This window comes from Diabrotica undecimpunctata, chromosome 7, assembly GCF_040954645.1.
Source record: "Diabrotica undecimpunctata isolate CICGRU chromosome 7, icDiaUnde3, whole genome shotgun sequence".
NCBI classification, from domain to species: Eukaryota; Metazoa; Arthropoda; class Insecta; order Coleoptera; family Chrysomelidae; genus Diabrotica; species Diabrotica undecimpunctata.
The window spans coordinates 134,302,562-134,319,810 of NC_092809.1; the positions used below are offsets into that span (position 1 = coordinate 134,302,562).

The 17,249-nt window shown below is 33.7% G+C and overlaps 1 protein-coding gene across 2 annotated transcripts in view; it reads right to left on the reverse strand.

Moving 5' to 3' along the window:
* The window catches only part of LOC140446983 (serine protease gd-like), a 136,438-nt gene that overhangs the window by 62,832 nt on the left and 56,357 nt on the right, over nt 1–17,249 (reverse strand). For both annotated transcript variants that reach the window (XM_072539577.1, XM_072539578.1), the window contains exon 3: nt 11,335–11,491. In XM_072539577.1, coding sequence (XP_072395678.1) covers nt 11,335–11,491 — 157 coding nt within the window. The remainder of the gene's footprint in view (nt 1–11,334; nt 11,492–17,249) is intronic.

The following is a 17,249-nucleotide window of genomic DNA, read 5'->3' on the forward strand; positions in this document are numbered from 1 at the left end:
TGTTGTCATCTTTTACTGGTGTGTTTTAACTCTGGCACATAGAGAACAAAAAGAAAAAATCCTATGATTAAAAAGTAATTAGGTGTACTTAATATCATATTTCTTTTTAAGAAATACTAGAGGCCCATCTTATGTGATTTTAATTTTTAAACCTGTCTTAATGGTATGCAACATGTTATCCATATAACTGTAATTTGTGTGGGTAGGGGTGCAGGTAGATATTAATTTTATTTTGGATGTTTTTCCAGTAAGTAACAATAAATGTTGCTCAGTTTATCTATGTCTGATATTTTTTTGCACATGCATTTATTTTTTTGGTTTTTATATCGCTACGATGTGAGATCACCCTACTGTGAAAATTACGAGATGATTCTCCTATATATATTTTGTTACAATTATTACACGGTATAGAATAAACAATGTTCGATGACTCCTGTATTATGAAAGGAGGACTCCTGATTTTTTGAGTTTGTGTTTTTAGTTTAGTGAAATATTTATTTAAAAGGTTGTAGCCTTTGTGATCCACTGTTATGTTTGGCTAAAAGATTTGTTAGTTTTTCGGATAAACCTTTTATATATGGAAGAGTTGTATACGTAGTTTTGATACTGTTGGGTTTTTTGTTATTTACATTGTGAAATTTATTAAGTCTTGATTTGAAAATAGCTTTGATTAGATGTTCGGGATATGCATTATTTAGAAGGGCATTTTTTGCTTTTTTTTATTGCAGTTGGTCTGTATTCTGGATCTGTTAGTTTTCTAGATTTATCAGCAAGACTTATAATTACAGACTTCTTATGGGAGAATAGATGATGCGATTATAGTTGAGATACTGCGAAGACCATGTTTCTTTTGTCAACCACATGGTTTTAACTGTGTTAATAATGCGATGTAAGGTGATAACCAGAAAATTTATTTTATTATTTTGTTCAATTTCTATAGCAAACTTAATTGGTTTTGGATGCTAACTGTTAGAATTATCTAAAATTTCGTTCATTTTATTTGTTGGGATAGCACTAATACAGTCATCGATATAGCGGTAGAGCAATGACAATGAACCAGTTGAGCAATGACACTATAAATACTTGCACCCATTGCACATCCATCCATTTGTTGATAAATTTCGTCCTTATATAAAAAGTATGTTGAGTTTAATGTTAACTCTACAGAATCAATCTACTCAACTGCTTTAATCCAGAATTCGCTACAAATATTACAAGAACAACATAACTACGCTCACAAAACATGAAAATGAAAAGAAGCACCAGTTTGACTTCGAAAACATTAAAATGTTAAAAATCGAACAAAACAAAAAGAAGAGGGAGATATACGAATCAATGGAAATAAAAAGAAATACCAACGCAATCAATGACAAAAAAAGATACACAGAACCTAAATAAAATATATTTGAATCTGATTTAAATAATAATAAATATAACACCATAAAAAACTCTTAAAGTCATAGTCATAACATATCTCCACTTTACCTTTTTCGAAAACACCAACGATACGTCCATATAAAAATAAATATATAATAATGACAGTAAATCATGAGGTACAATATATATATATATATATATATATATATATATATATATATATATATATATATATATATATATTGTTATGGATCAGTTTATCGATCCGAAATAGAATAAAGAGTTTTTTTAGTATTTTAATATACCGCGGGCATATAAGTTAAAATACAACCCTGTACTTATTTGTAATAGTTAGAATAAGAGAAAACATTGTTCCGTGACGGGACCCTAACGAGTTTTTCCGTGAAAGACTGAGTGAATAGTGAAAGGACAATGGAACCCGTATAATTATAGATTTAGGAATAAACTCGTAATTGTATTTTGCGGTAAGCATTTTTCGAAAGTAAATAAGAATTAGATTTAGATATGAGATAACAAGAATTTGGAAACTTATTTCTGTTGAAAAAGGCAAAATTGTTAATGGTTTCTGACAAGTAATTTGAGTGAAAGTAGTTTATTTGTTTTAAATATCATGTTGGAAATTTTCTAAATCGAAAATAAGTGGGAAAGATAAATGCTTATGATTGGTTAAAAAGGAATGGTGGGAATGAGAGAGTTGAGAAGGTTGTCTGGGAGAGATTGAAAGAATGATTATGTGACCGGCAGACCAGAAGAGAAGACGTGTTTTCGTGTAGTCAATCTGAGTACCAGTGTTTTCGTTTGTTAGTGAAAAAGGTGGAAGCTGAGAGCAGATCAAAATCGAGAAGATTAATACCTCTTTTGAGTCTGCATAGTCCACGAGATATAATTGAGAAAGAAAGGAGAATTTGTGAATAAAGAGTACCGGTCAAAAGAGGCTTGGGCTTGTGTTTTCGGAGGAGTAGTTTGCTGGTATGCGGTTTGGATAGATGCTGAGAACGGGAAAGATTTGATGGTAGCCGGACATAATCAATCAAGGAAGGAACTGTGGTTTGATCGAGGGGAGACATCATTGGTGTAAAAAAAATAAAGGTCAGTCAAATAGTTTGAATAAAAGAAAATTTTAAGATATTCTAAAGATAAAATCAAATATAAGCATACGAACTAACATTCCAAGTTTCAAAGAGTTATTTTTTTTTGTGAATAAATTATATTTTTATATGGTCATTTTTTTTTAGTAGATATTATTATAAAACAGATCAATAGATAGTTTGTAATTAAAATTTAAATTTAGAGTATAGGAGTTTGTTGGGAAAGATAATTGCCCACAAAAGTTATTTATTAATATTCATCGTATTGCTTAATGAAAATAAATAATAATTTGTGTGCATATTTATGTTGTTTTAATGTTAGTTCCGTTTCCTGTTCTATCCCGATTATGAGCAACTAGGAGATACTGAACCCACTAGAAGAGATATATAAAGTAAATTGATTAAAGTAAAATTAAAAAGACACCCTGAGAATTTTTAATAGTAATTGATTTGTATGACTCTGCATAAATTAGTGAATTAATTAATTAAATAATTGGATTAATTAAATTAGTGTTAATTAATAATAAAACATCATAAAGCAGATCACAACAATATATATATATATATATATATATATATATATATATATATATATATATATATATATATATATATATAAATTTTTGCTAGTCAATTCATTAATGCCAGTGTCCCGTTTTACGTTTTGGTAAGTTTTATATGTTACAATATCTTTTTGTTTCTAATCTTGTACATTTTAGAATATTGACAAAGGCAAGGGTTTCCTGCCGAAATACAATTTAGTTCCAAAAATATTACTTATTAAACCTAAACCCAAGAAATACTAATTTTATATTAAATATAGTACGGTTCAAGAAACATAAAGCTATAACATACAGTGAACGGCTAAATTATGGAATATTATCATTATTTCGAGAACTGTCGAGGTTTGAGAGAAATCCTGAAACAGGTCGATTTTTGTGATGTCACCGGTGTTGGTGTAGTGACGTAATCGTATTTTTTTTTTTAAATAGAAATCGGTATAATGCGACACGTCATTTAAACGAGAATTTAATTCTCTATTTAATGACATTACATTTTTAACTAAAATATTTTTTTAAGGGTACAAAAACAATTTTTTTTTTAATTTAAATTCCACTGAATTACAACTAATGATTTAATTATTAATATACTTTAAACTAACTAAATTAAATGTTGAAAATGCCATTCATCGGTTTCTTGACAATATGCGAATCTACCGACACATTCATCAAGTACATTGCGGATGACTTCTGGAGTAATTAGACTCATTTCATGCTTAATTCTATCTTTCAAGTCCAGTAAGTTTTGGGGTCTATTGACATAAACTTTTAATTTTATGTCACCCGACAGGAAAAAGTCTAGAGGTGTTAGATCTGGCGACCTTGCTGGCCACTCTATAAAACCTCGTCTTCCGATCCACCTCCTGGGAAAGCAATGATTTAAATATTGACGTACTTGACGTGCGTAATGCGAAGAGACTCCATCTTGTTGAAACCAGATATTTTCACTAGGAAAATTTGGATTATTGGCATTTGGATACATGTTAGCAAGGACAGGTATAAGTTGATTTCTCAAAAAAGTTAAATAACGTTCTCCTGTTAGATTTTCTTCAATGAAAAAGGGCCAATGATTCTGTCATTAATGATTCCTGTCCAGACATTTACTTTCTGAGGATATTGCGTCGCGTGACTCAGTCATCCAATGTGGGTCTTCTTGACTCCAATATCTGCAATTTTGACGATTCACGGTACCATGTATAAAAAATGTGGATTCATCAGAAAGAAAAACTTGATTGATGAAATGTAGATTGCGGATACATAAATCCTGCATAATTTCAGAAAATTGAAGCCGGCGATCGGGATCGTCGTCGTTTAATTCCTGATGTAGTTGAATTTTGTAGGGATGGTATTTTTCTTTTTTTAAAATACGTAATACCGATCGTTGGGAAACTCCAGCATATTTACCCATTTGTGTTGAACTACTGTGAGTATTGTCATGTACATTTAATAAAATATCAAGTTTTATATTGTCTTCAATTTTAGGATGCCCAGTGTTTGGAATATGTTTAACGTGCCCAGTTTCTCCAAATTTTCAGACTATTTTACTTACTGTTGATTGGCTGATGGGTCTGTCTGGATATTTTGCGTTGAATAAATTGCATAGTTTGTTCTGTGTTCTTTTTTATCTCCGCAACCGCTAAGAATTAATATTTCCATGCGTTGTGTTTCTATGTTTCATTTAGGTGAGCCATAATTTAGTATTCAAAAGTAAAACTTACAAAATTGACAACTGATGACAATTCACAAAATCAAAACATTTACGTCAATAAATATTACAGTTACTATGCCACTATCACTTGCTTGAATTAACATTTGACAAAAAGTTTCAGTGTTTATGAGATAACTTTTTGTGTTCATTATTATGTTGACTTATTTTTGCTTTTTTAAGTATTTACTTCAGAAAGGTGGCATTTCGAACATTTAATTTAAAATATTTGTTATGCATAATTTGGTTACTTTAAAGTACATTATGAATTAAATCATTAGTTGTAATTTAGTTGAATTTAAATTAAAAAAAATTGTTTTTGTACCCTTAAACATATTTTAGTTAAAAATGTAATGACGTTAAATAGAGAATTAAATTCTCCTTCAAATGGGGTGTCGCATTATACCAATTTCTATTTAAAAAAATTGACTACACTACGTTTTGTCACTACACCCACACCGGTGACGTCATCCCTACTCCATGTACGTTACAAGATGGGTATTTTATATCAAAAATCTACCTGTATATTAAAAATCTACCTCTATATATATAAATATATATATATATATATATATATATATATATATATATATATATATATAAATTAATACATTCATGTGATATCTTGTACGTCATCATACGTTCATTAATAACGAATATTAGGTGTAATACTCTTTTGGTACTCACCTTGTTTGTTTTTTTCTCCTAATATAATCCTCATCCTATTCCCTTTTATTTAACGCATCACACTCTCCAATCGCACCAATAACAATTGATATATTGTCGGCTGTATGCAATAGTGGCTAACATTTAAAAATTAACAAAATTGAGCGACCATCACCAGAGGGCTTGAAAAAGCCTTATTTATGTCCTGCAAAACTGGCACAATAATAATAGCGAAAATGTCCTCTAGACGTCACTAGTGTAGCTGTGACATGTTGTCGGTTGAGATAAATTGTTTCTTGCAGAACTGACCTTTTTAGTTGTGCAGTGGAAGTCGAACTGTGTCGATATCAAGTTTGTATGCAATACCGGCACTTTTGAGTTGTGCCACTAGCAGCCAATTTCAGATATTTTCAAACTGTATGAGTGAGAATCGTAGAGTGTCACATTAATTAAAAGAAATAAATTTATTGTTTTAAAAATATCAGATCCAAAGGGTTATCAGAAAAGAAGTGAATTAATCCTATCTCGAGCAGGAGTAACGTAAGTAATAATATAAATGATATTATAATGTATAATTATTCTGTGATATCCTCATTGTTATTGTTTTGGCTATTCCTAGATGTCCTGCGGTCGGTTGCTCGTGGTTTTCTGCCAGGAGTTGTTGTCTCTTGTGGTTTGGGATGCATAGTTTCCAGGGGTTGGATACCTCTGTCTCTTTTAAATCGTATTTGTCCCAGAAGTGTCGATAGAGAAGTCCATCTTTGATAGAGTAGTCTGGAAATAGTTGCGGATTTGTCTGGATTTTATTTAAAGCTTTATTGTACCATTCGTCGGGTTCTACATCTTCTACGTTTATTATGCAAACCAGATCTACTGGTTCTCTAGAGAGCGCGTCGGCCAGGACGTTCTGGGAGCCCTTTCTGTAAATGACATCGAAGTCAAATTGTTGCAGCAGCATTGCCCATCTAGCTATTCTACCTGTAGGGTTTTCCATTGTTTGTAAGTATCGTAGACTTTGATGATCTGTGATAATTAAAAATGGGTATCCTTCGATGTATGGTTTCATCTTTTCTACACCGAAGATGATCGCTAGTAGTTCTTTTTCTGTCACGCTGTAATTTTTTTCGGCATTTGTTAGGGTTCGACTTGCGTAAGCGATGACTTGTTCCTGTCCTTCGTCGTTTGTTTGTACTAAAGCTACTCCTAAACCGTGGTTCGAAGCGTCCGATTGTAAAAAAAATCTTTTCTGGAAGTCCGGGCAGATCAGTATTGGAGCTTGTGTCAGTAGTAATTTTATTTTGTTAAATGCTTCCTCTTGGTCTCTGTCCCAAGTCCAATGTTGTTTTTTCTTTAGTAGCTTTGTTAAAGGGGCTGTAGTTCGTGAAAAATCTTTTATAAATCTCCTATACCATGAGATGATGCCCAAAAATCGGCGTAGTTGTTTAACGGTTTTTGGCGCGGGATATTCGACTATAGCTTTTGTCTTGTTGTCGTCCACTTTTATTCCCGTTTTGTTTACTACATGGCCTAAATAATTTATCTCTTCTTTGCAGAATTTACATTTGTCTATATTAATTCGTAGTTTGGCCTGCTGTAGTCTGTGAAGTACTTCTTTTAAGTTTTCCATATGTTCCTCGAACGTTTTCCCCAGTACTATTATGTCGTCTAAATAGGCGAATGCATGTGGTTCCATTTCTGGGCCGATTATTGTATCTAGTAATCGTTGAAAAGTAGCGGAGGCGGCGTGTAATCCGAATGGAAGTACTTTGAACTGGAATAGTCCTTTTCCTGGTGCTATGAAAGCGGTCAAGGGTTTGCTTGCTTCGGAAAGTGGTACTTGCCAATATCCATTTTTTAGATCTAACGTGGTAAAATATTTTGCAGATTTTAACTTTTCTAGGATATGATTGATGTACGGTAATGGGTAGGCATCTTTTTCTGAGATGTCGTTGATTTTCCTAAAATCGATGCAAAATCTGTATCCGTTCCTTCTTTTTTACTAGGACGATGGGGGAACTGTGCGGGCTATTAGATTTTTCTATCACGTTCTCTTCTAGCATCTTATCTATCTCATCGTTTATGATCTTCTGCATTGCCGGGTTTCGGGGCCTGTATCTTTGTTTGATCGGTGTATTATGTTTGAGTTTTATTGTATGTTCGGTTAGATGTGTTGTTCCTTTAATTTGTTTAAATTTCTCCAATTCTGTTAGTAACAATTCCTGTAATTGTTTTTTTTTCGGTATTGTTTAGTGTAGTACTGATGTCGAGCTGCTCTCGTTTCGGACTGTTCGTGAATTCCGGTATGTATGACGGAATATCTTCGGTCTGGTCGTCGGCCGCGGTATCGGTCGGTAGTTCGGTATATCTTCGGTCTGGTTGTCGACCGCGGTATCGGTCGGTAGTCGGTATATTTTCGGTCTGGTTTTCGACCGCGGTATCGGTCGGTAGTCGGTAGGTCGTTTTGTTATATATTTTGCTTCTCTGTTGGAGCGGATATCTTGCGGTTGGTGTTTCGTTGACCCTGGAATTGGTCGGTATTCGGTTATTGTCTGCATTGTACGATCTGGATCCGTGTTCTGTCCTGGTTGGGTATTGTTCTCTCCTTCTTACGCGATTTCTATTTAAGATGTTTGATAAATCAAGGCCCCATCTTGTTATTTCATGCATTCCCAGTACTACTTCTGAAGCTAGGTTTGGTAAAAAATGTAGCTTGGCTTTTCTCCAAACGTTGTCTATGGAACATTTTGCTGTAAAACAGATTTCTATGTTGCTGGTTTTTCCATCTGCCAGCGTGATCTTTAAAGCTTTTCTGTCGCTTTTTGTTCCACATTGTTCCAATATTTTTTTACCTTTTTGTCCTATAAACGAATTTTGGGCTCCTGTGTCTATTAGTGCTCTTAACTTTTTACCGTTGCTGAACGTTATCGTTGTGTGGGGTCGTTGATCTGTATAGTGTGCGTAGCTGGAGGTTGTTAGGGAGGACTCTAAATGCTGACTGGGTTGCCTCCTTCTTGTCCAGTCCTGTTGGAGTTTTCCGGTCGGCTTCTACATTGGCATTTATTGGAAGTTGTTCCTCGGGTTCCGCAATGGCTGCAGAAGAGTACAGCGATAGCTCTGCAGTTTCTTCTATTGTGGCCTCTGCGGCCGCATCTCCAACAACAAGTCTGTCTGTCGAAATTCTGTATTTTGTTATTACGACTATTTGCCTGTGTCCAGTCACACCTTGTATTGTTTCTGTTATATATTTCTTTTTGGACCATATCATATTTTTCCGCTAGTCTGATGATGTCCTGTGTTGACGATACGTCTTGCCTCTTTATATACAACTTGTATTTCGGGTTCATATTGGTGTATATCCTGTTTAGTTCTTCTTGGTGATTGAATTCACCATGTCTTCTGATCATTGTTTGAATATCAATGATGTAGTCTTTTACACCTTCGTTGTTTCGTTGGAGTCGGTTCCGGATTTGAGCTTCCAGAGATTGCGTGAGAACGGAGGAAACGAAGAAATTGCGGAAATCTTGTTCGAAGTCTTTTAATTCGTTCCAATATTTATTATTGTTTCTGTACCATAGTAATGCTTCCCCGTTTAATGTTTCTGGTAGAGCTTGTAAAACGTGGGTGTCTTGTAGGCCGTAAGCTGTCTGGAGTTCTTTCAACCGTTCTATGAATTCTATTGGGTCTCTTGAACCGTCAAAGTGTAACCCCCATTTGCGTACTATTTCCATCTTTCTTTGTCTGTCTTCCATCTGGTTTTCTTCTATTTCCTCTGGGTTTTGGCCTTTTTGAGTTGGTGCCTTGATGATCGCAACTAATCTCGCTCTTAGCTCGCTGAAATTCCCTTCCGTCGGCTGTTCTCTGTTTGTTAATTCGGCTATAAGTTCGTCTTTCTTTAATAGGTACACCCAACTAACCTTCGACGTTTCCGGAGCGTTTGTCATTTTTGAAGTGTGAATCACCCTGTATTTGATTAAAATTTGAAATGTAGTACTGTCTCATGAAAATAAAATTCGGCATTCGGTCGGTATTATTGTTTAAAACGTATTTTTTTGCTCGGGCGCCATTTGTGATGTCCTCTCGTGGGAGTCACTATCCGGGTAGCTTTTAGACAGTCAGAGACAGAGTTCAAAATAAAAATAAAACTTTATTGTCTTCCTTAAATTAAATTGACAAAAATCTTATGTACATATTTACAATTTGGTTTAGTCTTCTCAGTACCTGGCCTATTTATTCAAATTAAGTTTGACCTTGTCATATGAAATTAGTCTTATCGGCAAGCGAGTGCGTATTTGAAATTTTATGGGAACGTTGTATCGATTCAATAACAGCGGACGATAGGTACAAAGAAAGGAAAGGAACTCAACACGTCCCTTAAGTGATTCGGGTTAATAGGACACTTCTCGACAGTCTCAACACGACTGATTCAGAGTACGGGTAGTGAAGAGCTCAACACGCTCTTCGGATAACGGCGGTATGGGACGGAACAACTTGTGAACTCAACACGTCCACAAGCCGGGGTAGGGAAGAAGAGAACCTTCAGTCAACACCTGTCGATTCTCTCTCTATGAGGAAATGTTGCGGTTTTTATAGCGGAGCTTGGTAATTAGTTTTGCCCTTTCTACTGTCGATACATTCCTACTTCATGGGTTGGTTCGCGCGCACGCTGGTTTAACGGTGATGGCTTGGACTCATCGTTACAATTCTAAATAATCGATTGACTAGAAAATTTAAGACGATTTTTTGTTTACATCTACCAGTTTAAACAAAAAATAAACCTATTTATAAAAAGAGAAATCAAACGATTTCTACCTAGCGAAACCGAATTCAAATTTTTACCACTGTGTTTCCTAAAATTTGCGAAACAAACAGCTGGATAAATTACTCGGCAAGGGAATATAAAATCGCATTCCACATGCCGTTCATCCTGGTCAAAATTCGTAGTGAATTCAGTTTCTGGTACTCCAAACGAAGTAAGTAATAAAACGTAATGACGGTATTAGATTTTTGTTTTGATACAGGGCAGCGACAACCGCTGATACGTATTTCGACCTCCTTAGGTCTCGTCAGAACGGTATAGCCACTGCTCTGAACCAAAACAAAAATTTCTTCTGTCTTAGACAATAGTTATTAAAATATCCAGCTGTTTGTTTCGCTGTTTAAAATTTATCCAGCTGTTTGTTTCGCAAATTTTAGGAAACACAGTAGTTACGTCAGTATATAGTTATTTTAATAATTATTGTCTAGGACGGGAGAGCTCTTTGTCTCTGTCTTTTTGTTTTGGTTCAGAGCAGTGGCTATACCGTTCTGACGAGACCTAAGGAGGTTGAAATACGTATCAGCGGTTGTCGCTGCCCTGTATTAAAACAAAATCTAATACCGTCATTATGTGAAACCTATTTATGTTCACATTAACCGGTTCGCAAAGAGAGAATCGTCTATTTTAAGACATTTTAGGTGATCTTTTAGGGAAGCACATCTTTATTATCTTATAGTTTTTAATTTAAATTTTTTTTAAACTACATAAGTTAACATAATGACGGTATTAGATTTTTATTTCGATGTAGGGCAACGGCAAGCCGCGTATACGTATTTTAACCTCTTTAGGTCTAATCAGAACGACACAAAACTTCACGACATCTCAAACATTTTGGATACACAAAACGAGTTTATTTTAGGACGTCTCGGCACGTTGTAAAATTGGACTGTCGTATTATGCACGATAACTCGAATGTCTATAGACGTCGCTGTCACACAACGTACTTATTCACTAATATACCGTGCCCGTCAATGCGTTAACATCGATTTAAAAAGTAGAGCCAACTAAGATCCCGTAAAGAGAAGATATAAATAAAGGTATTTAAATAAATGAGAGAAGAATGCAACTGAACCCAATATCATGTAGTTTTAAAAGACTTACATGGTTCATCTTGACCCACACAGTAGGTATTACCGTTATACGTGAGTCCAGTGATTTTAGGAATAACGTCGGGAAATGGGAAAAATATGTTGTATATAACGCGCTTTGTACCATCGTTAAGTTCAGGCAGCTTAGTTAGTAGTTCCAGTTTTAGTTTCTACAATAAAAAGTTAAGTTGAATAAAAGAATAAATTATTATTAATATCATAAAAATACATGCATAAAGACATGATACATCATAAAAATACAGTTTCAAAATTCTAAACTCAGAAGTACAAATATACATATTCTTCTTCTTCTGTTTGCTGACTCTCGGAAGAGTATAGAGAAATTCTATCTAGATTGCTCGAATCGTGATTCTCTATATTTAGCTGCATTGAGCTACTAGGGAACCTTCGAGTTGACAAGATACGATATTTTTTAACAACCACAGCACATTTCGTTAACAATTCATTACTTTTTACATTTTTAGCCTTGATTTGTCGATAATTTAAAAAATCTACCTGACCCACTCTAGGAAAGATAGAGGGTTGAGTTATCGAGGTATAATCTGACAAGCTATCTGAGAGAGTCATGAATATTTAGCTCAGCAGGGTGCTATTCTACCGAGGTATGAAATTTCATAAATAAGGGATCTACCTGTTTTATGCAATGATCCCTTGTTTATGTAATTTCACACCTTCAAAAATAGCACCACGCTGCTGAATAATAATAAGTCTTTTAGATAGCGTGTTAGACTATAAAAAAATTGAAAAAAAAAGTGAGATACCCGGCCGGGTCAAAGTCACGGGAATATGTTATTTCTCTGGACTATAATTCGCCACAATCGAGATGTTATTTTATGATGTTTATCAAGATGTTATTTTAAAGAACATTATAAATACTCAAATATTGCGACATATTACTTGTAGGTGAGATATCTAACCACAAACAGTAGTAACAAAATAAATTACACATATCATTTCGGTTGTACCAATTTGTGGTTATACATACCAGCCCTTATGTTAATGAGTTCGAATCAGAGTAATATCCATAAACTATTATCGGAGAAAACAAGTTAAAGATTTACGAATTCTACAGAAAAATATTTATTTCTTGTTTTTTTCACTACGAAAAATTGTTTTCCGCAATGATTAAATAATTATTGTTCAATACCAAATTCATAAATTCTTTCTGCGAGACACAAATCTTAGTGATGAAAAATACATCTTTTTGGGTTTTCCTTTATTACGGTTTGTTTTTTAACCAGGAGGAGTAAACTAAAAAGACATATCCACACCAGATAATGTTACTAGAAAAGTCACCAAATACATTTTCTTTTTGGCTGCTGATTATCTCGACCTTGTGGTAATCCAGTAATCAATATCGGACAACCTCACACGTCGATTCTAACCTAATAATATATATACATATACATATAAATATATATATATATATATATAAATATATATATGTATATATATATATATATATATATATATATATATATATATATATATATATATATATATACACTCGCGATCATAAAATCCGGGTCCCCTTGAAAATCACCGATATTTCATTTTTAACGAGCTTTATCGTAAATAATAATAACACAAATACAAACAAATGCCTGTTTCTGGGAATTGTTGTCGGCTTAGCGGTTTCCTTGCAACAACGAATTTCAATAGTGCCGATTTCGCGGGTAAGCGCACACTTCCCAAATTGAACGGTACCTGTAATTGCCGCTTGTTTTAAATATCTCGTTTGTGCTTCGACTTTCTGTTCAAACGCAACGAACAAACGTTTATTATTGCCACCATTAGAGTTTATTTGTGTCATTATTAGTGTTTATTATTGTTTATTTTTTGCCAAAATACCTTTGACTGTCGTTGAAACGACACAAATTGTTGCGCTTGTGAAAGACGGTCACACTCAACGGCAAGTCGCAAGAACTGTTGGCGTAAGCCTTTCTTCGGTTCAACGAGTGCTTCAACGCTTTCAGGAGAAGGGTTTGCTATCCAGACGACCTGGCTCTGGACGAAGAAGAATGACCACGGTACGAGATGACCGTTTTCTTGTGTTTCAGGCTTTGGGAAACCGGACCTCAACTGCGATTATGCATCGAAATCGTATACAGGAAGTACGAAATCGCAATGTTAGCGCTGCAACAGTCAGGAGAAGACTTCGTTCTTTTGGACTATCATCTCGAGTAACGGCTACAGGACCGCCACTTCGCATGGCGCATCGAGTTACACGATAAGCTTTTGCTCGACAATACTCGCATTGGGAAATTAAAGATTGGAGCAAAAAGTTATTCTCAGATGAATCCCGTTTCGGCTTAACTGGATCCGATGGACGTGTAAGAGTTTGGAGAAGAACCGGTGAATGATTTTCACAAGCTTGCATTACTCCAAGAATGCCATTTGGTGGAGGCTCGGTCATGGCTTGGGTAGGTGTACCTTCCGACTTCCTCACAAAATTACCCTTCATCGAAAATGGGTACTTAACTGCACGAAGGGACATTACGGAGATTCTGGAAGAACAAGTTATACATACATGACAAGGCTTGGAGAAAACACACGGTTTTTATGCAGAACAACGCTCGAACGCACGTTGCCACGATCAGTATGCAATACTTGGACGAGGTTGAAATTACGAAGTTACCCTGACCAGCTAGGTCTCCGGACCTAAATCCTTTCAAACATATCTGGGACGATTTGGAAAAACGTATTCAACCCCTAACATCTCCTAACAACGGACAGGAGCTTAAGGATCTGTTAGTGAGAGAGTGGAATAACATACCACAATATGTAATCCAGAGAAAAATTGAGAGTATGCCCGTCGCCTCCAAGAGGTCATCAGAGCAAGTGGAGGCAATACACTATATTAGTCATTGAAATTTCACTGACATATTACCACGTTCTGCATTTTTTTCGTACGCCTGTTTTATCAACAATTTGGTTTGTTTTCTGCTTTTTCAATAAAAACAATAAAAACCCGTTTTTTTTCTTTCAAAATAAACATTGATGGCAAATAAAAAATACGTTAGCCTTAAAAAAAGGTTATTACTACACCAGAGGCAAAAATATTCCAGAAACTTGATTCTCTTATTTGTAAGAATTGACAGAGACTATCAATGTCTTTGTAATTTTGCAAAGTAATGTGGTCTTCTAATGTTTCCTCAAACTGTCTGGCAATCAATTCTACCAATTGTTCCGATGAATAATTGTACTCTAAATGTTTGGCGTTGTTGTAGATCTGTAAAGCATAGACTTTTTCTGATACTCCCAACTTTTCATTATATTTTCCGTTCTGCAATTCTTTGTTGATCTCCAATTGCTGTATTTTGCCCCAGAAATAGTTCAAAAATCTTTTCTCAAAGTTTTCCCAATTGGTAAATTCCTCTTCTTTACTGTCAAACCATAAACTCGCCTCATCTTTAAGATGGTTCCTTATCGTTTCTTTGGCTGTTTCGAAGTTACCGATATACCGCACTTTCTTCTTTAAATTATTTATGAAAATTACTGGGTGTAATTTTTTTACGTCCCCGCCAAACCTTATTTTCACATCATCTGTACTATGGATAAGTATTTCCCTTCTTTCTCCAAAATTTTGTTGCGTCTTGATTTCCGCAATTTGTCTTTCGTTCTGCTTAACTTTTTCTTCTATTTCTCGCTTGTCTTCTTGTAACGCATTTTCAAATTTGATTTCCAATTTCTCTAGCTCCTTTTTATGATCGTTCTTTATCTCCTTCATTTTATTTTGAATTTTTGTTTCTTGTTCTTTTATTTGATCTTTAATTCTAATTTCTTGCTGTCCCATCTCGTTCTTCATCATTGTCAAACATCGTTTTATTTCCTTTTCATATTTTTCTATGCGTTCCTCCATTTTTTTGTTGTTCTTTTCTATGGCTTGTTTTGTTTCCTGTTGATTTTTATTTATTGTTTGTTTTGTTTCTTCCATTGTTTGTTTCATTTGTTGTTGTGATTTCTCTATTTTCTTTGAGGTTTCTTGTTGATTTCTATCCATTTTTTGTGATTGTATTTGCATCAGTTGTAATATTTTCTCTAATCCTGTTAATTCCTGACTCTCTCTCTCCATAATTATTGTTTCTAAAATGTCTTCTTGTTCTAAATGTTCTTCTTATTCTAAATGTTGTTCTTGTTTTTTTGTTTTCTTTACTTTTGCTTCTCGTTGCAGCCATTTGTGCACTGTATCAAACTTAGCTGTAATACCTCAATATATTTCAGATGTTTTGGATGTACAAGGTCAAGTAGATGTGATATATACTGATTTTTCTAAAGCGTTTGATAAGGTTGATCACAAATACCTTCTTTTTAAATTATCAAATTTGGGATTTGCTGGAAACATTTTAAAATTACTGGAAAGTTACTTAATAGGTAGGAACCAATTTGTATCCTATAATGGTTTCATATCAGAATTAATCTGTACTACATCCGGTGTTCCACAGGGATCAAATTTAGGTCCATTGTTGTTCCTATTATATATCAATGATTTATTTTTAGATATCAATAACAGAAAATTGTGTTTTGCGGATGATCTGAATGAATTTATATTATGTGCAATAATTATAACAAAATATGCAACCATTGTGATATTTTCTCATGCTCAATTAATCATCTGGTTGATACCGCACTGGTTTATGGAGTACATTAGATTGTTCATTTTTTTGTGTATTTTTTTTATTTCTTATATACGTAGTGATTTGTTTGATTATATTGTTCTCACTCTTTATTTTGTTTTTCACCTACTTATTTTTGAACTTATTTTTTTTACTTGATATTTTTGTATCACCTACTAATGATTTATACTAATTAAAAATGTATCTTAAAATTTTACCCTAGAAATGGGAAACTGTTGGGTAATAAAGCTATTATTTATTTATTTATTTATTTATTTATTTATTTATTTGTTTATCTCTTGAAATATTATCCCCGCCAAATGCCAACTTTAAATTTCCTCGATTTGTTGCAAATACGGCAAATCCTCCGTTCACCCAAATATAAATATTTGTCAAAAATTTTCAAATGTTATCAAACGTCAATCAAAAAAAATTAAATAAATTGTTAGAAAATATAAATTTAGATAAAAATTTTAAATATCATAAAAAAATGTACCAAATTATTATTCACTTGACCAAAAAAAACTATAACTACCTGTTGTTTTTATTTTTCAAATTGTATCTCTTTCCAAATGTAACTAGTAATACTTTATCAGCCCTCACGTTCTGGGGGCCAATTGTTGTGATTTGCTTATAATTGTAAATCTACTTATATAGTCTGAAATGTAATAAATTTATCTTTATCAAAAAAATCAAAAGCAAAAAAAATCATCTCAGGGCTGAAAATAATTTTTATATATTTTTTTTTAATTAAAACGTGGCTTCAAAGTATCTTCTGCTAGTTCCATTTAAGAAAGATCAACAAAAAGAAATAAGAAATACTAGACAATCAATTCTGATATTATAACAATTTTCCTTTATTTTAAAATATATCCAATTAATTGAAAATTCCGTTGAGGATAAATCTTACACCATACTCTATAAATAAAATAAAAAAAATATAATCAATCATCCATCAAATCACACATCCTTAATAATCAATAAAATTTAACTACACATATTTCTAAATCAAATATCTCTTAATATAAAAATTTTAGAAAGAATTATTGGTTCCTTTGCTTGGATTGTGCCCTGACCAGATCGCAATTTACTTCCCGGATCCTATCAATTTCCCTGCTCGCTATTCCGCCTACTGTTTCTTTTGATAATAAAAGAAAAAGACAAACAGTATGTGAAAATGTCGTGATGTCTTTACCACAAGCTCCAAACTCCAAGATAAACAAACTGCTTCCTCTCAGACACAACGAAAATATATCTGTTTGTACTTACAGTAATGCCTCTATTTCTACTG